The following is a 24,670-nucleotide window of genomic DNA, read 5'->3' as shown; positions in this document are numbered from 1 at the left end:
TCAACTTATTGAAAAATTCACTTGACTTAATATTGACACAGAGACGTGTAAATCAATACAATCAGAATGAAAGATATATTTTAATTTAAAAATGTTCAGACTGCAGCTGTAAAATCTATGCACCTGGCACATAAAAATCATCAAGGGTTTGAATGTTGAGACATAATATTAGGGCTAGCCAACATTTAAAGGGGAATGCCAAATACTAAATTTTCAGCACTAACTTCTTTATTTTTTCATGGTACTTATAAGGCAGACTTTACAAAATGTACTGAAATATATTTCTCAGCACCACATACTAGTAAGCTGAATTTCACTGAGAATCCATCAAAGCCTGCAACCAGGGCACCACCTACCTGCTGTTTATAAAAAGTCCTATTTTTATATACAACTAGCAAGCTAGTGTGATCTTCCCAAATGCAATGAGAAAAAGAAATGCAGGTACCCCCTAACCTCAGCGCCTTTCCATGCAGTGGGAAGCCTCAATTGTGCTATCCCACATGGTATCCACCAGCCATATGTGATATCAAATGAAGATGTATGCGAAGTATAAAAGTCCACAAAAGTCTTTATGTGCAAAAGAAGTGTACAATATCTCAGTCATTTTTGCTACAATAAGTTTACACATTTTCAAGATATCTATATAATAATAGCCTAAGTGACCGTTATGGCGGATCGACCAGAAAACCAGTCGCTATGACACTCACCGACCACCAGGGGGCAGACACTCAATGCAGGAACTGCCCCATGTGGTCAGTGCACTCCCACAGGGGGAAAGCTGCTCAGCCAGAAGTCGAGCTCAAGGCTCGCAAGTGTAGCAGTGATGGCGGAGCCTCTCCCACCTCCAAGGCAGTGCTAAGGAGCAGAGAGCAGGCAGGTGGTAAGCAAGGTGGGTGGGGTCCCGGACTGCAAGAGGCACAGGCTGGGCTGAGGGACCTCTCCCCACCATACACACACACACAGTGTACAAATTTCGTGCACCGGGCCTCTAGTAAAACCAGAAGTAACCAACTATTTAATTCGGCCATCATAATATCTTCTGATGTTTTGAATTTGAATGCCTGCAGCTAGGGAATGCCTTCTCTAATTTACAGCTACATCCTCAACATCAAGCTACCTCTCTCCTCTCCCCCGCCCCCCAATCTCTCTTTTTCTCTCTCTCTTTCACACACACACACACACACACACACACACACACACACACACACAATCAGCTTGGCCCTGAAGGCATTTAAGCTTTGAGTTCCTGAAGCAAATGAGCACTAACAGTTCCTTTACAGTTCACAAGTCCTAGTACATACCTTAGTCCACCTTATCCTTCACTGTCCCTGCTTTAGGGATGAGGAAACGGAAGCTCAGTGAGTGACTCCTCCAAGGTCACACAGCTGGGAAGTCATGGCTTTGTAGCCAGCTGCTCTGACTTCCAGTCAGGAGCCTTTTGCTTGCACAACACTGGGAGAGGCCAGAACAGGTTCTGGGAGGAGTGGAGTGGTGGGAGTGAGGCCTTCGGGCCTGGAAGTTTTCACGTAAGGGTTTCACTGAGGTGCATTCTGATGAATGGACAAGGTTTCCACAGACTGACATGAAGGGTGATGTTTCAGAAGGTGAAAATCGTGGGGGGGTAGAGGCTGGGAGGGCCAGGCACACTCAGGATGCACCGACCAGCGAGAGCCAGGCCACTAGGAAGGAAGTGGCAAGACCTGGAGCAGGAAGGACAGGTTGAATTTTCTCTGGTGAACCCAGAGGGCACCCGTAGACAACGTTAGAGGTCAAGAGGGTGGCGAGAATCACATTAGAAGAACTGCTGATGGTGAGAAAGGAAGTAGAGAGAGGAAGACTGAACAAGAATAGTCAGGTTATGTCAGTGGCTTAGAGCACTGTGGGAAGTGGGATGGAATATATAGATTACTAATTAATCTCCTTAAAAATGCCCATTTGGATTGAAAAATAGTAAACTTGTTAAAACCCCTACAACTAGTTAAAAACATTAACAAAAATCCACTCTCTAGAATGAGTTAACATTCAACTAGAAAGATTAGAGAGGCAGAGGGGACAGACAAATGGACCGGGAATGGGCAGAGTGACCCTGCCTCAGCCTCTAGGTTATGTCATCTTGTTACTCATCGTGTCAGAACCTTTATTTCCTCCTTTGAAAGGTGGGAATGACAAGCCTGTTGTGCTTCCCAAAACTGAACACTGCCAGACCAAGGTGACAACTGTGATATTAGTTATTGTTAAAATTCCTCCTAACAGCCTGGCCAGGGTAGCTCAGTGGTTGAGGGTTGGCCTATGAACCAGGAGGTCACAGTTGGATTCCCTGTCAGGGCACATGCCCGGGTTGCGGGATCAGTCCCCAATGGGGATGTACAGGAGGCAGCTGATCAATGATTCTCATCACTGATGTTTCTATCTCTCCCTCTCCCTTCCTCTCTGAAATCAATAAAAATATATTTTTTAAAAAGTCCTCCTAACTGAAAGGAATAGAGAAAAACACTAAATACTTAAGCAATAAATTGACTGTATCATTAACCAAGTTTTATAAAACCGCTAGAGGAATACCTCAAAAATGCTGTATCAGTATTTTAAAAGAAAGGCGTAAGAATGTGGTTGATGATTTCTTATTTATTTAAGAGCATGATTTGATTTACTTTCATAGTCAATGTGATAGGAAAACCAAATTAGAAAGTACACATAAGTCAGAGATTGTTTTTAACATTTTTACAGCTAGCTAAATTTATTAAAGCCTATAATGTGTTAATATAGAAATTAATTTGCTAAGTACAAGTGAGTAATAAACTTTATATTCAAGAATCCATAGATCAAAAAAATTAATAAGTTGTTTCATAAAAAGAAACACTATTTTTAGATGAACAACTAAGACCCGTAATTCATGTCTGATCTTTGCCTTAGAAAACATGTTTTCTTCACTGAGCAGTTACCCCAATTAGTGAATTCCATATTGGTTATTCTAGCTGTATAAATTGCCCTTTTTAACTGCTAAATTAATCATATGGCATTCTATGTTAGCAGCAACACAAATTTGTCCATGAGTTACAGATTTGATTCAAATTAATGCCACCTTCATTTCTAATAATATCCATTCTGAAAAATTAATCTTAGAATTTCAGTCACTATCACATAAAAAGTATAGACTTAAAACCAAGTCTTAGAAGGTACTGACTGCAAGTGCATTTTTATTAAATTTGTCGGAAAGTAAACTGACTTTCACGTTCATTTCTTAAAAGCACAGTAAAAGTGGAAATGGGTAAAAGAAAAAAAGAAATACCAATCTGACTTCACTGTGGAATAAGTAAAGAAAGGTACAAAATGAAAATGACAAGAGTCAGTGCTCATCATATAATACTTGAAAAAATCTACTTTAATTCTAATGATCATAACTAAGAACCAAGATAGAGACTCATGTGTGATGTATTTAACTAAAAAATAATGGCTGCATTCCATATCATGGCGTGTGGTGTAAAGCCAATCTGGTTTCACACTTAGGATACATTTGAAAAGAACAACCCGAAAATGTAGAGAGAGATTTAAAAATTAACAGTGTGCTTGGAGATTAATAAGAGAAAGACCCGTGTGGAAGACAGAATGGAATGGAATATTTGTGTTTCCTTTGGATGTCACTATCAACAGAAAATAAAAGCAGGCTCCCAACAGGATCGATAGAGGATCCTAATTCAAATGAGTACTTACCCTTCCTTGTAACAAGCACATGAAATGATGGAGCTACCCATGTATCTCTGGCAATAATCACCTAACAGCCTCCTAAGTGTTTGTTTTATGAATCCGGCCCTTTCTCAGAAGGGACGCCGAAAAGTCTTTTAAGCTCCTTCTGAAAAGAATTGACTGGATTGCACTTAAGTTCAAGGGTATTAAAATGTACAGAGGAGAGTGAAAAAGGTGCTCGGTTATAGATTTCAACTTCTTAACTAGAAGACTGACTCAAAATAGATTTTCTAATTTACAATGAATCAAGAGAGAAAACATTCGACCATAGCGAAAGTGGCGCAAATGTATCAAAAACCAAATGAATAAACATTTGAGGAGATTTATGATTAGGAATTGCAATAAATTTCGGAAAGATGAATTGATTTTAGTTAAAAGGTATAACTGACAATTTATTGGGCGGGAAGATGCATTATTTTCCAATTGTTATCCATCTCCAGTAAAACTGATTTGTGTCCTATTGTATTTTATGGAAAAGGAGAGAGCAACTTTCAGGGATTTAGATTAAATGTAGTAATCATAACCAGGCACTGTGAACTATATATCTACTATTAAAGAAGATTTTTGACATTTAATTCTGTAGCAATATTTTGGCTCTGTACCACTCTTCCTAAATCCAATTCCTGCTCCAGTTGGCAGACTTCTTCCTTTTAATTTTATGAGGCTGAAAGTAGCGTTTAACCACCCATGCGGTAAATAATGCCGGATTAGAAATATTTAGTGTTTTGTTTCCCTTTCAAGAGTGGTAATCCATCAAATCCAAAAGTGTTCTCTAAAATTTTTCTATATTTTTGGCAACCTCTAATATATGGTATCATAAAAACTATAAAATTAAATAAAATGCCTTACCTAGCCAGAATAGATGGGCTTTCCTAAAGAATGGCATTAGCCTAAAAGGGCAGGTAAAAATTACTTTGAATTGGAAACAGAAGAGTCCTTATTGAGGGGGAAAAAAAAAAAAAAAAAGGATTAAAGCATGATACTTGATTAGACTCTTTTAATTTTATTCCTTCCTGTAACAGATCTTAGCAAGGGTGCAAATAAATTTCTAAGCAGTTTAACCATTTAATATCCACCAAAATCACATACTATTGCGAGGCAAAAAGTTAGAGTTATGCAGGAAAACAGGTATTGAACATCTGACTATACTCGGTACTTGGCTAAGTGCTCCACGAATGTAAAACTGAAGTTTAATACATCATGTATGCACACTTGCTCCCAACAAACAAATTTTTTTAAAAATATATTTTATTGATTTTTGTACAGAGAGGAAGGGAGAGAGATAGTTAGAAACATCAATGAGAGAGAGTCATCAATCAGCTGCCTCTTGCACACCCCCCACTGGGGATATGCCCTCAACCAAGGTACATGCCCTGGACCGGAATCGAACCCGGGTCCCTTCAGTCCCCAACTCGACGCTCTATCCATTGAGCCAAACCGGTCCCGGCATCCAACAAACAAATTTTACTCGTAATTTTTCACAAAGGGAGACACAAAATATAATGTACTGATTAACCCACTGAAGTTAATATTTCTAAGTATAATTCTGATTATAAAACATTTTGCTATTTACATGTGAGCTTAGGAAAACTGTAATTAAAAAGTATATTGTTGCCGAAACCGGTTTGGCTCAGTGGTAGAGTGTCAGTCTGTGGACTGAAAGGTCCCGGTTTGATTCCGGTCTGGGGCATGTACATTGGTTGTGGGCACATCCCCGGTAGGGGGTGTGCAAGAGGCAGCTGGTCCATGTTTCTCTCTCATCGAAGTTTCTAGCTTTCTATCTTTCTCCTTTCCTCTCTGTAAAAATCAATAAAATATATTTTAAAAAAAAGTATATTGTTAGTAAATCAAAATAAATACCAGAAAACAGATTTTAAACAAAATCAAATTCCAATTCTTTTTAATTTTAATGTACATGAAATGTTAATTTTAGTTATTAATGAATCCTAATTATTACAATAATCACACTATAACTACATTCAGTAGTCTGAGATACATTAAAGTAATAAAGTAACTTGTCAAATGAATAATTACCCATAATCTATAGATAAAACAAATGGCCCAGAAATGAGTAAAGTTTGTAATTCACTCAAGACACATGGATGCCATACATTAATGGTTAGAACATCTAATGTCTTCACACACATTCATATCTTCATTCTCCCTTTTAAACGAGTTTATGATTACAACTATTGTGAAAATTAGTGTAGGTCCCTCATACCATCTAAATGAAATGATTACCTACCAGAATAAAGACTTGCAATCTAAAAAACTGTGTGGGTGCACATGTGTGTGTTCGCGAGCACACACGCGTGTACAGGTCCCTTTTCAATCAAATGCCTGCTTTGCCCTTCACAGTGCTGCACTGTGAGCTGAGAGAGATCTGGGAGACTCAGAAAGAGAGAGCATTCATCCCGTCAGCTACACAGCCAGCTTCTGTAGGAAGACCCCAATGGGAAGTCAAGGCATTTCAATAACAAACATCGCCACAACTATGCAATAAAGATGTTCATAGTGTACTAGTGACATATAGGGGCCCCCCCAAAAAAATGTATATACACTGTGAATAGTTATAAAAATAGTGCTTATTAAAATATATTGCATTTTCTCGCAGCCAGTGTGGCTCAGTGGTTGATTGATTCCTGGTCACATGCCCGGGTTGAGGGCTCAATCCCCAATAGGGGCATGCAGGAGGAAGCCAATCAATGATTCTCTCTCATCATTGATATATCTATCTCTCTCTCAAATCAATAAAATATATCTTTAAAAATACATTGCATTTTCAAAATTGAGCTAGCAGCAGTTAAAGTGTGTATACACGTTTTGGAGACATTCTGTATATAACATACAGTAATTTTTTATGGAAACAGGATGGCTCTGAGATTTTGTTTAATCAAGGGATGAGTTCAATTAATTTGTATTTCCTAAAAATAGTCAATTCCAAAGGCTGGGCATACACCAGTGTTCTTAAAAAGCTCTATGAGGAAGCAGGATTAGAAAAACTATTCATTAAGTTGTAATATTAATGAATTTTCAGCAAATACCATGTGCTAGGAACCACCAGGTATGACATGTTCTTGGGGTTACTGAATAAACATGAGCAGAGGAATAACAGTATCAGATAGGAAGGCTACCCATGCATGAGTTCAAAAGAGGCAGGGAGGGTAGGTGTGATGTAATTTCAGAAGCTGTGTGAAGAGTTAGGGAAGATTTTGAAGAAAAGAAAACAGAACTTGAACTGCTTCTGGAAGGAGATGAATCGCACAGTAGGAAGAGGTTGTGCACCATTGTGAGCAAAGGTACAGGATGAAGGACTACGCTGAATATGGGACCACTGCAGGAGGCGTAGTAAGCTTATGAGTAACTACTCCAGGGCAGCGATAGCTGGAACTGGGAAGAAGGGCTCACAGGACAGATGAGGAAGGAAACAGGACTCAGAGTGCTAGAGGACAGAGAACACAGACAACTAAAATGAGAAGTGAAGAGTGGACATGCTCCAAGGATCAGTGCTTCCCTTCACAAATATTAGTCTCTTTTCTCGTTCCCTTTCCTAATTAACTTTTACTAACCAAACTGAAAGATAACGGAACACTCAGTTTGTGTTCCTAGCTCTTCCCACACCGAAATCATCATTACCTGTGTATAGTACAACTGACCCGAGAAATCTGTGGCTGAAAACACAGTTAAGTAAGTCATCAAGTTTCTGAGTCACCTTCATCCACTCACAAGGTGATGTAAAATACCCCGTTCAAATAATTTCTTCTAAAACATTAGAAGAGTTTGTCAGAGACATATGTAAACTAGAGGCCTGATGCACAAAGATTAGTGCAAGAATAGGCCTGCCTTCCCCTGGCTGCCAGCACTGCCTTTGCTCTGGCCAGAGCCACCTTGCTCCTCTCGCCTTGCCAGGTCAATTTGCATATTCCTTCCTTATTGGCTATGGGCACCGCCATATTTGTCATAGAGTTACAGTAAATTTGCATATGCCATCTTTATTAGATAGAATGACATGGAATGAGATGAAATCTTAGTAATACTGTATCATTTTTAAAAAATATATATTTTATTGATTTTTATATTATTGATTTTTTACAGAGAGGAAAGGAGAGAGATAGAGAGATAGAAACGTCGATGAGAGAGAATCATCGACCAGCTGCCTCCTGCACACCCCCTACTGGGGATGTGCCCGCAACCAAGGTACATGCCCTTGACAGGAGTCGAGCCCGGGGCCTTTCAGTCCGCAGACCGATACTCTACCACTGAGCCAAACCGGTTTCGGCAATACTGTATCATTTTTAAATATTATTTCTAGATTACCTATACTAAAATCTCTACAAATCTGAAAGACCAAGTACACGCTATTAACTATTCCTACAATAAATACTGCAACTTAAAGAGAAACACACCTACCAGTTCAGAACTGTATTGACCTGGAATACTATAATGGTGAATTGTCTATCATCAATTGTCAGACTTAAATGGGAAGTTCTAAGAAAAAGATGCCATATATAATACTGATATATAGCTCAAGTCATCACTTCTTTGGTATATAAAGAAATCATCAAATTTCTGCCTTACTCCTCCACTAAACAGGGGTCAATATTTTAGACAATTGAGACTTAACAACAACTTTACAAGGTTTATTGGCTTATAATATGTATAAATACCTGTTGGCATGTGTCTCTGGTTTGTCATGGACAAACAGACAATGGCATCTGGTTGGCATTCGCTGCCTGAAGTGCTGGGAACCCCTTTCATTTATGGCTTCATTGTGAATTCCGTTGTTCAAATTGACCTTCAGCTGGAGGATTTGCAGGTGACTTCCATATAGAAAGCACTTGTTAAATATTATTTGGAAGTATGCTACCCATCATTGATTTTGAACTTTTCTGATATCAGCTATCTGACAGACTGAAGGCAAATTAGAAGACTGAGTTTATAGACCATCAGAAGAATTCCATCAGCAACATAAAAGGCAGAAAACCTGAGGTGAGTCTCCGAAAAAAGTGAAATGTTTGCAGCATTCCCATTTCCTCTATTCTGATGGGGTCGGGGAAAGACAAAGAATAGGGCCTCTAGCAATGTCACTACCCCTTTAAGACACAAAGAGGAAAAGGGGTTCTTCAGTATCCACCGGTGACCATCAGCAGTCTTAATAAAAACAACATTTTAGAATATATCTCAGAGGTTTCTTAGGATACAAAATGTTTTTAAATAATAAGCATAATCTTTACTAGAAGTATTTTCTAAAAAACCTCAAATGTTTGCAAATTCAATGTTTTTAAAGAGATCCATTAAAAAGTCCATAGATTATTTTTTTTTAATCTTTAAAAACAGGCCATTTCTTGACTAATAACCTAAGGATTTGCATACAAGTACTAAAGTGGAAAAAAAAAAATAAGAGGAAGAAAACATGGCATTTCATGCATTTTTAAGAATGTAATGAAGTCCGGACCAGTGTGGCTCAGTTGGTTAAGCTTAGGTTCTGGCACCGAAAGGCCACTGGTTTGATTCCCAATCAGGGAATGCCCAGGTTGCAGGTTTTATCCCCGATCGGGATGCTTACTGGAGGCAGCCGATTGGTGTTTCTCTCTTACATCCATGTTTCTCTTTCTCTAAAATCTCTTTTAAAAACCATATTAAAATAAAAAGAAAGTTAATTTTTTTTAAAATGCAACAGAAAGACTGGCTGCCCTGTATAATATTTAAGTAGCCACAAGAACAAAATGTCTGATACAATATTATAGTGTTAATTGCAGAACATACATTATGATTAAAGGTAAAGGGGGAAACCAAAACAGTATATAAATATTTGGCACCTGTCTTCTTGCTTTAGCTCTGATGTTATAAACAAGTGGCCTTTTTGTGGTTTATTTAGTGCCACGTTTTTCTCACTTTTGTGCTTTTCCTTTTTTCCTCACCAAGAATATTTGTTTCCATTGCTTTTCAGAGAGAGAAGGGACAAAGGGAGTGAGAGAAACATGGATGTTAAAGGGACACATCAACAGGTTGCCTCCCAAAGGAGCTCTGACTGGGGCAGGGAGGGAACCCAGGTAGGTGCCTTTAACCAGGAATCAAACCTCAGACCCCTCCTTTCACAGCCCGATACTCTAACCCAGTGGTCGGCAAACTCATTAGTCAACAAAGCCAAATATCAACAGTGCAACGATTGAAATTTCTTTTGAGAGTCAAATTTTTTAAACTTAAACTATATAGGTAGGTACATTGTTATTCATTTAATTAGAGTACTCCTAAGCTGGCCTTTGCTAAACATTCAAGGGGCCAAAGAGCCACATATGGCTCGCAAGCCACAGTTTGCTAACCAATGCTCTAACCACTTGGATCCTGGGCACTTTTGTACTTCTTGTTGGTGACTCACTGTGCTACATGTCCCGGAGCACAAAGCTGTCGTGTGATCTGGTGTCCCCAGAATGTGGGGCTGTGACGTGCCTTATGGAGGTGACATACGTTGGTGCACTTTGTTCAGGCCTGAGTTACAGGGTGTTGGCTGTAAGTTCAATGTTAATGAATCAACCATATACTAGTAGATTACACAAGACGTTTTAAAACACAAGCGTACATAAAACAGGATTATTTGTTGCTGGGCTGATGAAAATGTCTGGATCAGAAGCTCATAGGAACCTAAGCCTGTTTCTCTCTGGGGAGCAAGCGCAGCATTGGCTAATTCGGTGTTTGCGTAAGCTTTGTAGAACACAACTATGGTGAATAGTAAAAATCCCAATCGAAAACTAGCCCCTTCATGTTTGCATTCATATTTCAGTAAAAAAAAAAAAAACTCTCCTCTGTCATTTCCTTCAAAGATCACCAGTAGAGACAGAAGCGCTTGGCCTTCATGCTAACAGGTCACGGCCACGTGTGTTTCTCTTTGCACAGAAAAGTAACCCCTCTTGAAAGCAGTCTGGCTTTCTTTCCAATGTGAAAATCTAAGGGGCACTGTTTAAACATGACTCTTCTGTGAAATTATGATTTTGAAAACTAGGTTCTTTAAAATAACACTGACAGTATGAGCAATGACAATAAAAACGTGGCATAGGAATTTTAAAATAGCAGTACAAATTGGAACAGAGCTTACCTTTCTTACCCAAGTCAGATATTTTATTGGAGAAAGAAAAGAAAGAGATTACAGTACTTAACAATCCAAACAAGGACAATTCAGGGTTGAGAGAAAGAAAACCTGAGAAAGCCCATTGTCTCCAGGAAATTAATACAGAAAAAGGGAGACCCGGGAAACAGTTTATGGCCGAATGCACTAGTTTCATGATAAACACACACGCACAGCACATCTCCATCAAGGGAAACTCAATCACCTTTTTACAATTTAGAGAGGAGAGGCAGCTCTTACTTACCATGGCTAAGCCATGTATCATCAATACCATGAAGCTAGCCATCACTTGTAATAGCTTCTATAAAATACCACAGTGAGACTGCAATAAGCCCAGAAAATGGGCTACAAATCCCAGCTATGCTCGGGCAAGCAGTGAAGCAAAAATAAAAATAGGTAAAACGGAACCAAGACCTGGAGCGCATTCATCCCAATTCATGACTGGTAAGGCAGAGTTCACAGGCCAAGGTTTGAAAGTGACGTGTTCGGATCCAAAAGACAGTCATTATACTAGATAAAAGCATTTATGTAATTCGGGGAGGGGTGGGGCGAGGTGATAAATTCTCAAGGCACAGGACATAGCACAGAAAAGCTTACTTACAATTACATGACACCACAGAATTGTACCTCTAAAACATCGCGTTAAACATGCAAAGATAAAGAGACGCAAATGGGCACTTGGTCCTTTGCGATCTCCCCAGTTTAGACAAATAATCTAAAAGATGCCACACGTTTCAGATTGTAACAACTCTGGGTATAAAGGAGATGCCAGCTTCAAGTTTCTTTTCCATCATCCTACTGAAGTTAGCCATGAAATGCTGCATTCACAATCCATGCAGTCATATAAAAATACATGTATTCCATCAGTTGCCATCAATTATTGGAACATAACAAAAATAGTCATCATATATATATATATATATATATATATATATATATATATATATATATATTTCATATAGTGTCTAAATTCTGCCATGAGCAGAGCTGTCGTTCCGTTTCCCCTCTGTGAGGTGAGAGCGAGCTCATGCAAGTACTTCTGACACAGTGACACATGCGGTCTGTCATTCTAAGGACATGCACGCAGCTCTCACTTTGAAACATGATAACATGATTCAGAGTCGTACAGCGTTTGCTGAAATACCAGCTTTCATATGATTTCAATACGCTCTGAGCTGAAAGGATCCTTGGATGGCTTTCAGAGATTGGGCATAGCGCATAGTTTAAAAGGTAATAGTAAATAATTCTGCTAGCACACACCAGTTATCACAGTAACTAACAGTAAATAATTCTGCTAGCACACCCTAGTTAACGCTAGGGTGACGCAGGCAGTACAATGGATACCATAGGGTAAAATACAATGAGTTCTTCATACAGAGCACATTATCCACGTAGGAAGCAAACTTAAAATACAAACACTGGCAAAAACAAGCAATCTCACCTACTACTCATCCTAGCCCTTGTTAAAATACTGAGTTAAAAGGCAGATACTTGAAACAATGCTGGTGATAGGCGATTTCTCTAAAAACGACCCTCAAACGTGAATGTGTGGCCATTTTTATTTACAACAGTCAGATCATGTAGAAATGAGCTCTTAACCATCAGTCACGACATACACATTAAGCAATACTGATGTGACATTCAGACATTTTTTAATTCTCTAGCTTTTGTCAGCAGTTTGGCAAAGCAGGTGATACATGAATGGTTTCAATATTTTTAAAAGTCATAAAAGAGAAAAATATATAAAATGTACAGTAGTTTCTACCCACCCCGGGCCCGCCTAGGTCCCTAGACAGCCGCCCAGCCAGGTTCGCTTCTGACTTAAGGCAGATCCCAGGCCTTCGGCAAACAGCCCCATCTCGCCATCAAGGGGGCTCCCAGTCACTGGAACTCCTCCAGGGGACAGGACAGGAGCCAGGGTCCCTCGGGTGCCATTCCCCAGATGCTCAAAATGTAACTAATTTATTAGCATTAGCAGATTTGGTCTACAGGGGAATCTCACTGGTCCAGTTTGGAGCCTACAAAAAAATGGATTGTCTTTAAGTATGGCATTGGAATACGAATAGGAGAAGAGGGTGTGGCTTTTATTCCACAGATATGGATACGTTTCCAAACATGGCAAACACTCAGACAGAAAGGCATGCCTACCATTGAAGGTGGGGTCCCTCCGGACTTTTTAAGATTCTTGGAAGGCATTCCACGGAGGCGACTGAGTCTAGCTTGGAAACCTGGAAAATTAAACACCCAATTTAGGAGATCCTGTGATCACGGGAGCAGAGGACTAGATCCTGTCAGTTCCAGAAGGAAAAAAGTTGGAGCAGGGAAAACACCTCGAATGAAAGTGAGGGGAAAAATCGAAACTCATACTTAAAAAGACCGGAATGAATGGCAGGTCGGATTCCAATGTGGTGAGCACACACTACCCACTATTTACAATACATATCAGGATATTTCTCTCCCTTCAATCCCCTTTCTATCACCCCAGTGTGTTCACCATGGGCCTTTGGAACAGTCTGAAAGCAAGAACATTAGGTTCTTTCATGCCCATTTCAGCCTTTCTTCCCTCAACGACTAGCCCTGGACTGACAAAGCCCACCGTGTCCAACGTGCTACTGACCTCTTCTTCCGGGATGCGACATGAGGGGGAAGGAACCCGTTAGGATGCTTTCAAAGACGGGGTCTGGCAGGTGCCTGTCCAGCTCAGCGGGATCTTCCTTCTCCCACCAGGGAATGACCCCCGTGATGCCACACGCTCCTCCCGAGTCCTTTTCATAAAACCAGTCGCTCTGCTCATCGTCACCTGTGCAAACATGGGAAACGCCCCAGAAACTCAGCTGTGTCATCCCAACAGGTTAATGCTTAAAAAGCACAAGACATCAATGAAATTTGAATTTCAGATAAATGATTACTTTTTTTTAAAAAAATTATTTTTAATTGATTTCAGAGAATTATTGAGAAGGGGAGATAGAAACATCAATGATGAGAGAGAATCATTGATCGGCTGCCTCCTGTATCCTACCTGCCTCCATCCCTCCCCTCACTGGGGATTAAGCCTGCAACCTGAACATGTGCCCTGTCTGGGAATTCAACCCTGAACTCTGACCTCCTGGTTCATAGGTCGACACTCAACCACTGAGCCATGCTGGCCAGACAATGATTACTTTTTAATATAAATACAAGGTATGGCAAAAGTAGGGTTACAGTTGTGAGTACAAAAAGAAGTTTATTCTTGTATTATTATTTATTAATTGGTGTATTATTTTCCACATAAACTGTAAACCTACTTTTGCCCACCCTGTATATTGTACTTGTACAGAATTTTTAGTCAAAATACTGCATGGGAGATGCTTATTTAAAAAAATAATTTGTTATTTATCTAAAATTCAAATTTAACTAGGGATCCTGTATTTCACCTAGCAATTATATAAATAGCCTATAAAAAACAAAACAAAACAAAAAAACCCTCAACATTTCATTCTATCCCACAGCTTTACTTAAAAAATGTCTTTAACACTATAACAAGAATTGCCATCAACAATTACATATAAATAAAATGTTATGTGTTAGAACCAATGTAAAAAGTTAATCACTTGGCAAAACTGTAGGGAAATCCAAGGCAGTGACTACCAGTCCCACATTAAGGAAAAGCAAGCCTTAATCGCCTGCAGAGAAGGAAAAGATGTAAGACTGTAGTTTGTTCTTTGCAGCAGATAATTGTGTGTATTAGCTTCATCTCATTATTTCTATGGAGTGGAAAAGGAGAAACAGTCATGAACAGATGTGACTAAGTGAAATTAATCTGATTAAGCTCATTAGGAAATGGTTGTGAAAAAGTTGATTTTAAATGAAAAGTGACAGTGCCACAGAGTTTACAGTAAAACTACAATGGACTACAGCAATGTATTTATAAAACACAACACTATTCAATGTGTAGTTGAGAACATCCATGAGGATAATGATGGATCAATGTAAATTCAACTTGAAATGTACCAAAGATGTGAATCAACAGTATTTTATGTGTGTGTGTGTGTGTGTGTGTGTGTGTATTTAAAAACAATAGAGAAATGTATAAAAAGACAATAAATGCTAGCATAGTCAATGTTTTTCAATGATTGGTAGGCTTATCAAAATGTTACTTTAAAAGTTCTTTCCATTTAATTTCATTACTGTAGTCAACATTTATAACATAACTTTGGGGGAAATGTGTATTTTAATAATAACTTAGGTATATCTTAGCCCCAAGGGTCTACCATATTTCAGCAGAATCTTAAGTTTAAAAAAGCCTTGGTCTTTAAAAACAGTTACATATCTATTTATCCAGGACTAAAGGCTCATAAGTAAGCAAAACAGGATTATATAATAATAATTTAAAGCACTAAATTTCGTTGTTTTCCTTGGAACTTACTAATTTCCTCCAAAGACTCTCAGGAGATGAAGTTCACATTCATGATTAAGTATTTGCAGGTACACCTGCTGTTTTTTTCCCTTCCAGAACAGGTAGTTTCACAATAATGCCCCAGGAAATTTCAAAAATAAAAAAAGATCTACACGGTGAAACATTCCTGTTTAGCGGTTTACAATCTTGAGCGTATGAAAACTGTCTAATCACAAACTGGACAGGACACGTAAATGTCACAGCTGAATAAAAATGACAAACGACTTGCACATCCAACTTGAGAAATGCTTAAACAGACCGAAATGCATTCGAATCAGGAGGGGAGTGGGGACCAGTGTCTCTTGAACTTGCTACAAGAGACACCACGGAAAGACTGTAGGGCTTTCTCAAGGAAGATAATCCTCCCATAATATAATACTATTAATAGCTCCACATCCTGGCTTTTGGGATAATCAATTGTTTCAGGTCATGAAGATAGGATGCTCTCCTCCACTCAGTAGGTGTGTAAGGTAAAAGGATCGCAGTCAACTTAGGAAATAACAAGACATCCTCCGAAAATAAGACCTACTTACAGGTTTCCTTCTGAGTGAAATATAAGGCACCCCCCAAAAGTAAGCCCCCCCCTAAGCTAAACATGAGAGATTTGGTCCACTGATTCTGAAAGAAATGGAGTCACAAGAAATTCACCAGGAAATTCAGGAATTGGATTATTATGATGATGTTCCAGAAGATGATGACATGATTGCCATTGAATAAATGAGTAAATTCTTGATACTGTAGGATTCACAGTTTGTCTGGTTTGTGTTGACAACTACCGTACTACCGTACCGTATACAGGTAATAAATTTCCTTTATTTTCATTTAACAATGTGTGTACCATATTCTTCTTCATGGAAAAATAAGACATGCCCTGAAAATAAGACCTAGCGCATCTTTGGGAGCAAAAATTAATATAAGACACTGTCTTATTTTTGGGGAAACAGGGTAATAAGCAAAACTTGACAATGAAGGCGTTCTCCCAGAGAGAAAAAAATGACATTTCAGTACCTTGCCTTCCCTCATCGTTGGTAAACAGGCCAGCATCAGTGCTGCTGAGGCTGCTGGAGTCACTGTAAAGAGGGAAAAGAGGGAAAAAAAGATCAAAAGAACAATTGATCTCCCGCTGTAACATTTTAAAGAGACCTGACTGCTCAGGGGTGGAACTGGATGGAGCCTGACAAGATCTGAAAGGAAGCGAGATGATTTTTTAAAATATCCAACTGCAACTATCTCGGTTCCATTCACAATGGAGCATATTATTTTTGGCACATAAAACCCCGGGAATCTAATGGGACCCTGTCAGTAAGCCAGATGTGACTGCAACGAGGTGCTGACATAATGGATGTGTTTTATTATCTGCTTTCATCAAATGCTCACCACTGCCTGCTCAGGCCATGCAATGAGGCCTGAGCCAGAACACCAGTGCTCAACACAATACGCAAGCCGCACTCCAAGTCCGCCTGAGCCTCTCCCCGCACCTGACATGCAAGAGCTGGGAATGAAATGACTTTTCACAACCGCATCTGCAAAGATCTTGGAGAAGGCATCACTGAAGAGTTCACAACAACTCTCCTACTTGGCAAAGAAGAAAAAAGTTGACAACAGAAACAATCCCTTACATCAAAGTTAGGGTCCTCTGAGCAAACACTGAGCAAAACGTAATATTCCCACCACAAAGGAGGGAGTAGGCAAAAATAGCAGGTTCTCATGACTTCTGCTGAAGTTTGAGAATATCAGAGGCAAAACGAACATACAAATTAAAACAGTAGACATTCAGATGACCTGAATAAACTGTCACTGTTTGTCCCAATACCAGCAATGCTTATGTGATAATATAGTTTAAAAACATACAAAACAAGTCACATGATAAGAGAGGTTTGGCTTATAAAGTAAATTGAATGATGTTCTTTAAAAAGTCTCATGCACTCCTCTCTGACTATAATTCTTAATTTACCAATCAGAAAATTACCCCCCGCAGCTGATCCGATAACCCCTAGAATTCAGTAACCTAACTTATTTAAAAAAACAACCATCCCAATCAGTTTTAAATTATTTAAATTGATATATTAGGATTAAAATATTAGGATTAAAATGGTAGATGATATCTAAATCCAAACCTTTTCTGATTACAAAATATTTCAATTTTTTATTTTAAAAAATAAATGTAAACATTAAAAAAAAAAATGTGACACATTTTCTCAAGGAACTCTGAATTAGTACCTTTCCCTCTTTCTTCAAATTCAGAGAATCTATGGAGCTCCCTGTACTGCACAAATTTTAATGAAAAAAAAATGTTTTTCTAAGAGCATCAAATGTTTCTTATTTACAAACATATACACTCCTCTCTCTAAAATATATTCTTACTGATTTCAGAAAGGTAGGGAGAGGGAAAGAGAGAGAAACATCAATGATGAGAATGATTGATTGGCTGCCTTCTGCATGCACTTCCTACTGGGGATCCAGCCTGCAACCCAGGCATATGCCCTGACCTGGAATCAAACTGTGACCTTCTGGTTTATAGGTCTATATGCTCAACCATTGAGTCACACTGGCCAGACTCAATTCTTATTTATAAATTAATTCCAAGGACATATATAGTTTGAAAAGCTTTGGAAGTAGTTTCAAAAACACTAGCTTTTAAGTAACAAGAAAACAGTTATAGAAGAAAGTTTAAATTAAAAGAAAAAATTTTGTTTTATTTATTCAAGAGTGGAAACGTCCTCTATGAAAATGTGTACCTTGACTGTGGATGGCTGGGTGGCCTTATTACACCTTAGGTATTCAAATGCTTTTTACAATGAAGAGAAAGAGTTTCATCTCATTTCTCTCCCAGGGTAGATGTATCAATAAAAGGCGGAAATCAATAAAAGGAGGGGCTTGCACAATCAATCCAGAAAGCGGGCAATCTGTGAATAATCCAGAACCGAGTACTTATCTCCTCTGCCACATCCTCCCAGCCAGTGAGCAAGATAATTACTCTCAAGTCAAGCTAAGCGCTCCCCTCCCCCCCGCCCCCCGCAGCCCCCTTCGTCACAGTGGGCCCAGTGCTGACATACAAAGCATACAAATAATTCTTGCTCTGGTCTCTGGTGTAAAACTGACAACTTTCTTGGAAGAAAAGCAGATACTGTACATTTCTCAAAGTCTTCCAGAAATATTTTTTAAAGTCATTTTTACTTCTTTAGAAAAATTGCATACATGGTAAGCCATCTGCAATGAAAAGCCCATTCTATAAAATTTTACCAGATCCTACTCCTATCTGTAATCATAATCATATTTACAGACAAATACATATTCTATATACATACATATAATAATCCACATGATAAAAATGCCAGTCCCACAAATTAAAAAATCAAATACTTCTAATTAAGACCATTTGTAAGGAATGTTTTTTCGGCATCACAATTCCGCATTTGGTTTTGAGGACACAACTGAAAGGATGAATAGCGTCAATACTTGCTCATTTCCTGCCAGTAGCATTAGTTCTGTGTAACGGGAAAATGACCACTTACCTTCGGATGCTGTTAAAATAGGACTTAGCGCTGTGCTTTACCTTCTTTCCAGCATGGATGGTTTAGACCAAGCATGTCAAACTCGTGGCCCACGGGCCACATGCCTCCTTTATTTGGCCCGTGTTAGCCTTTGAGTTTGACATGCTTTGTTTAGACTAACCATCAGATCACTGCTTTTCTCCTTTGCCTAATGACAAGTTCAGGAGTTCCAGATGGTGAGGCGGGCTTTACAAATTCATAAGCGATCAGAATTCCTAGCAAGCTAGCCTTAACATTCCAAGCCACACGGGCTGAAATACTATTAATTCTTGATGTTTGGTAATCAGAATAATCTGAAAGCCCTGGCCAGTGTGGCTCAGATGGTAGGGCATCAGCCTGTGCACTGAAAGGTCGCTGGTTTGAATCCCAGTCAGGGCACATGCCCTGGTTGCAGGCTGGATTGCCGGTAGGGGTGTACAGGCGGGAGGCAGCCCATTTATGTTTCGCTCTCTTCCTCTCCCTTTCTCGCTCTCTTTAAAAACAAACAAACAAACAAAAACACAACAACAAAGCAAAACAAAATATTTAAAAAATAAAATAAACTGAAAAAAGTGAAACTAAAGAGAGCCAATACTAAAACTCCATAATTAAACAAACAATTATAAACCCAATCCTAGGAATTACCAATGTGCTATGATCCAAATGCACAACCTTTCCCATCGAAAATCTTTTCCCTTTTCTCTTTGTATCTGAAAAGTACGTCATCACGACACCATCGAAAGGCTGTGTAAAATCAAAGAAGCAATTCTGCTTTGGGCTGATCATAAATTATAAGGAAATACGACCATGGTTCAACAGTATCGGCACTACCATGATTATAGATCATCATCATTCTAAAAAAAAAATAATAATAATAGTTAAAATACAAAACCACAACCACAACATGGTAACCAGGCGCCCTTCTAAGTAGGAAACAGGAAAGCCACCTTTCGCTCATGAGCTCGTCCGAGACCTTCTGCTCCTCGTATTCCATCTTGTCCTTGGTGGCCTGGCTCAGCTCCTCGCTGTCCAAGACCAGCCCTTCGTCCTGGGTTTTGGGGCCCTGTCTGGGGAGCCTCAGCCTCCGCTTCTTGACCTTGCTCTTGGGAAAGTCCGGGTACTGGTACGCCCGGTCGTGGTCCATGTCCTGGTCCCTGCAGCCGTCGGGGGGCTGGGTCATGGGGCGCTTGCAGGAGTCCTGCGGCAGGTCCACGGCCATGCGCTTGACCTTGCGGCGGCGCCGCAGGCTGCGGCTGCCCAGGCCGTCCAAGGCCAAGTCCGCCTCGTGCCACAGCGGCCGCTTGCCCCGCGCGCCGCCGCCCAGGGCGGATGCCGGCCTGCGCTTGGCCACCAGCATCTGGTCGTCCGAGTCGCTGTGATCCTTCTTGTAGCTGGCGGGGTTCTCCCTGTAGTCCTTGCCCGGCTCTTCCAGGCTGGAGTCCGAGCCCTCGCTCAGGCCGTGGCCCGCCTCCCACGGGTGATGCGTGTTGTAGGACCTCCGCTTCCTCCCCCTCCGCTTCCGGGCCTGGCGTTTGAGGGGGCAGGAGAGGCTGCGGGCATGGTCCCCCGTCTCCGCGAAGCCCCCGCGGGCCTGCTCCGAGCTCTCCTCCAGGGCCGACACCAGGTCATGCACCAGCTCTTCCATGGTCCGGCTGAAATGCCTGGGTTTTTAAAGAAAGAAAGACGGGTCAACAAAACAAACACTCAGCATCCAAATGTTAGCCTAGCTGACAGTGGTCAGCAAACTCATCAGTCAACAGAGCCAAGTATCAATAGCACGATTGACATTTCTTTGGAGAGCCAGATTTTTTAAACTTAAACTTCTCCTAATGCCACTTCTTCAACATAGACTCGCCCAGGCCGTGGTATTTTGTGGAAGAGCCACACTCAAGGGGCCAAAGAGCCACATGTGGCTCGCGAGCAGCAGTTTGACACAGAAACTATGTTCAAATTCAATGGGAGCCTCGCTGTTCTAAAATGGCCCTTCATTTTGCTTAGAGTTCATCTGGAAGTCTCTTGGCCTTCTTAAATTACTATTTTAATAAAAATAAACAGAAGCCATTGAACTCTCACCAGTGAGGAAGTGATCCGCTAGCTGGCAAGGATAGACATCCGTATTCTTTGGGAATGTTTATAAATTACACTGGTCCTCTGGAACCAACTCTGGAAGATTCTAGATCAGCTGATGTGATGGAGGGCCCAGTACTCGGATTTTATTTCTTAAACGTTACAGGTAATTCAAATATGAAGATCATAAACAACCACGTTAACAAGATACTCAAAGGATTTACTAGTAGTTCAGTAGATACGTCAGTAAACTATTGAAGATGGTTTAAAGGTTTCCATAAATATGGATGCTAAGAAGCTATAGTAATATCAAGGAGTGCCTAACCAGGATTTAGGTGGAAACCAGAGGGGGAAAAAGGAGCTGAAAGAGTCACATTTCTAAATCAGTCATCTGTCCCACAAGTCAGTATGAACATAGCAAGAGCAGATCAGTCTTCAGAGCACATTTTGTCTCCCTTCCTTAACAAGGTATTGCAGAGTGAAACATTTTAAGAAAGGTACCCTGGAGAGGATATCAGATGGAAGTGTCTTACAGTGTTCTAGAAGTCCTTAGGGATCAAAGTATTCTAATTGTAGATTATACAATTCTACAGTCTATAGCAGGGGTAGGCACACTTCTCCGTAAAGGGCCAGTTGGTAAACCTTGTAAGCCCTGAAGGTTAGTGGGTCAAAAATATCAACCTTCACCATCATAAGAGGAAAAATACCTCAGGCCATCCATGAGCAAATGAGTGTGGCTGTGCTCTGATTAAATTTATTTACAAACCGGGTAAAGGCAGGCCTGCTTTGCTGACTCCAGCTTTATAGACTCTCTGTAGTCTATAATTTTAGACACTCGCAAATTCCCGATAACTTTCAACTTTTGCCTTTTCATTTTAATGAGCACTAAAAACAAACACCTGTGACCCAACTGGGCCTGCCATGTATGAGCAACGCATGCACAATGCTTGACAAATCACAGATGCGTGACAAACCATAGATGTGAAAAACAAAACAAAACTGTTGTGTAAGCATACTGATGAATGACTAAAAAAATGAGCAAGCAGCCAAGGAAAAAGATGACTTGACTAAAAATTTAGCAATCCAGGTTTCCACACTTCTGCCATATTAACAACATACTCTAAGTGGATAGTTAATAAGTGAGTCAGGTAAGGGCATACTATTGAAGATGGTTAAAAGGTTTCCATAAATATGAATGTTAAGAAGCTATGCCTAAATGAGTCTTATGCCTAAATCATACCGGCCATTGCTTTGATTTCTAATTGTTGAAACAGAAACTTAACTCAAACAAACCTAACATGAAATTAAAGACAATAAAAAAGAGTTATTTAAAAATGAACATATTTCACTATGTAGTTTTCCAGACCTAAAAATACCAAATAGAAATGAAACTATAGAAACAAAGGTCCCAAATCAACAGTTCAATGTTTTTTCTAAAAGCAAAGCCACAAAGTTAAATAAATAATGTTCAGTATGCTAATTATGAAGGACTTAATTTTTAAAATTTGTTTAGGTCAATCTTTAAATATACTTCCTCCAAAAGCCCAGAAATTGACTTCAAGTATAAATTATTAATAATGTAAAAATAAAAGTCTATCTAAATACTAAATGTTATTTGTCCACCAAATGAATCAAAATTTAAAAGTTAATGTTAGATGAACCAATTTAGATATATTTAGGATCCTAATTTCAAAATTGTATGTGAGTGCTGAGGCAGGAAATAGCAGACACTCAACTATTATAACATTTTTTTATAAAAACATAATATGAATCACTTATAAGATTTACTTGAACAAAACGTATATATTCCTTTCCCGACACATAAAAAGTCACAGGATCTTTATTGTATAAAACTTTCCTTCCTTTGGCATCTATATTATAGAATATAGTATTAGTTCTACTTTGCAAATTGTTAACAACGAGATAAATTACCCAATTGGTGCCTAAAAGCAGTAGTCAAGATGAGAGTTAAATACATCAGGAATTCCTGGTAGGCTAACAAATCCAGACATATTCTTTCCAGTTCACATATTCCTTAAGATATTGTACGTTATTCCTTAAGGCATTGTACATTAATAGGTAATATACGTGGATTGTTTAAGAATTTTTGTAAATATACTGAAATCATACTACAAATGACACTTGGGCACGTTACTTAAAAAAATCCAGTAAAAATGATGAATGACAGGGTGGCTGTGCAGATAAACTAGAAAGCAAAGGTTCCAGTTGTCTGGAACACATTCACTCTGCCAAATCAAGCACGATTTCAAGAATTTCATTCAAAAACACTGATTAAGTGCTTGGCACTGTCTTAAGGGTGAATCGTATGCTGCCAAATGAAAACAGGGTAGGCTCTTTAAAAGAGAACTGTATTATAGCCAAAACCCGTTTGGCTCAGTGGTAGAGCGTTGGTCTGCGGTCTGAAAGGTCCCGGGTTCGATTCCGGTCAAGGGCATGTACCTTGGTTGCGGGCACATTCCTGGTAGGGTGTGTGCAAGAGGCAGCTGGTCGATGTTACTCTCTCATGGATGTTTCTAGCTATCTCTCTCCCTTCCTCTCTGTAAATAAAATATATTTTAAAAAAAAAAAAAGAGAGAGAGAGAACTATATTATAAAGAGGTGCCTAACCAGGATTTTGGTAGAAGGTGGGAGAGGAAGGAGTTGAAAGGGTCACATTTTTAAATTAAATAGTCACGTGTCCCACAAGTCAGTATCAAGACAGCACCAGCAGACCAGTCCTACACAGCACGTTTTGTCTCCCTTCCTTAACAAAGAGCTTGATTAGTGAAACATTAGTAAAAATACCCTGGAGATGTGATTCCAGGTGATGGAAGAGTCTTATATCTTGTTTAAGGTGAGCAGACGTCCCTCTTTCCAAAAATCGGGACTTTTTTAAAACGCCGCGGGACTCTGGACAAATTGTTCAAGATCGAGACTGTCCCGCCAAAAGCGGCTCATCTGGTCACCTTAATCTTGTTCAGTGTGGTGGTTACACAGTATATCCATTGCCAAAAGAAGAAATACTAAACACTTAAGAAATATGTTTTACTCTAAGCTAAATCACATCACCATTGGGGAGGAAAAAAATGTGTTCCCTGCTTTTCTGAATGGAAAATGTGAGAATTTCAAAGGAGCATAAACAATCTATATTCATTATAAAATGAGCCATAGGATGATCTGATCTCTGTCCAAACAAGATATTCTTTTATCTTCTCCGATGAGAAAGAACCGGGATTCCCTGTGTTCTCATTCATTGTCTAATCTAGGAATGGACATACATTTTTTTTTTTTTTTTTTTTTTTGGCCACTTTTCACCTGTTGTTCAACTCTTGGTGCTTGAGAATTCACTGTCAGTAGGAAATCTGCTTGGATGTTTCACTGCTTGCCTTGGGTATGCTTGGAGGAAAAGATGGTGGGAGGAAAGTGGAATAGGCATTGGGGTTTTCAACTGGAAATCGGTCACCCAGACCCCAGCTCTAGGACTGAAAAGTGTATGGAAGTGTAGACAAGTCACTCCAGTATTCCGTGCCAGTCCCAGTAATAATCTTACCACAGGGCTGTCAGTCATAAGGGTACAGAGGAAGCAATCTGATGAGACAAAGTCATTCTAAAGTGACAAGGGTTGACAAGCCCCAGACGTAATCCTGGCATTTATTTCCATGTCCTTACCTTTCTCATTTGAACTAGAATGGGATGTTCGAGGGACAGAAACAGTTACTCCCACTCCAAAAATAAAAACGGGTGGGGTCTGGGAGGGTAGGGTAGAGGCCT

At 39.6% G+C, this 24,670-nt stretch overlaps 1 protein-coding gene across 2 annotated transcripts in view; it reads right to left on the bottom strand.

Annotated features, from left to right (window-relative positions):
* GPATCH2 (G-patch domain containing 2) overlaps positions 1-24,670 on the bottom strand; it is an 88,498-nt gene that overhangs the window by 63,140 nt on the left and 688 nt on the right. The window contains exons 2-6 of one of the 2 annotated variants that reach the window (XM_036453485.2): positions 19,780-20,493; positions 16,308-16,369; positions 13,482-13,664; positions 13,013-13,092; positions 12,410-12,882 (exon numbers count right to left, since the gene is read on the bottom strand). In XM_036453485.2, coding sequence (XP_036309378.1) covers positions 12,850-12,882; positions 13,013-13,092; positions 13,482-13,664; positions 16,308-16,369; positions 19,780-20,493 — 1,072 coding nt within the window. In that variant the 3' untranslated portion in view covers positions 12,410-12,849. Of the gene's footprint in view, positions 1-12,409; positions 12,883-13,012; positions 13,093-13,481; positions 13,665-16,307; positions 16,370-19,779; positions 20,494-24,670 lie in introns of those variants that run through there. The other variant, XM_036453481.2, reaches the window with a different exon arrangement.

This window comes from Pipistrellus kuhlii, unplaced genomic scaffold (assembly GCF_014108245.1).
Source record: "Pipistrellus kuhlii isolate mPipKuh1 unplaced genomic scaffold, mPipKuh1.p scaffold_m20_p_25, whole genome shotgun sequence".
NCBI lineage: Eukaryota > Metazoa > Chordata > Mammalia > Chiroptera > Vespertilionidae > Pipistrellus > Pipistrellus kuhlii.
Note: the sequence above shows the minus strand (reverse complement) of the source record. Positions and strands in the feature narration are given on the sequence as shown.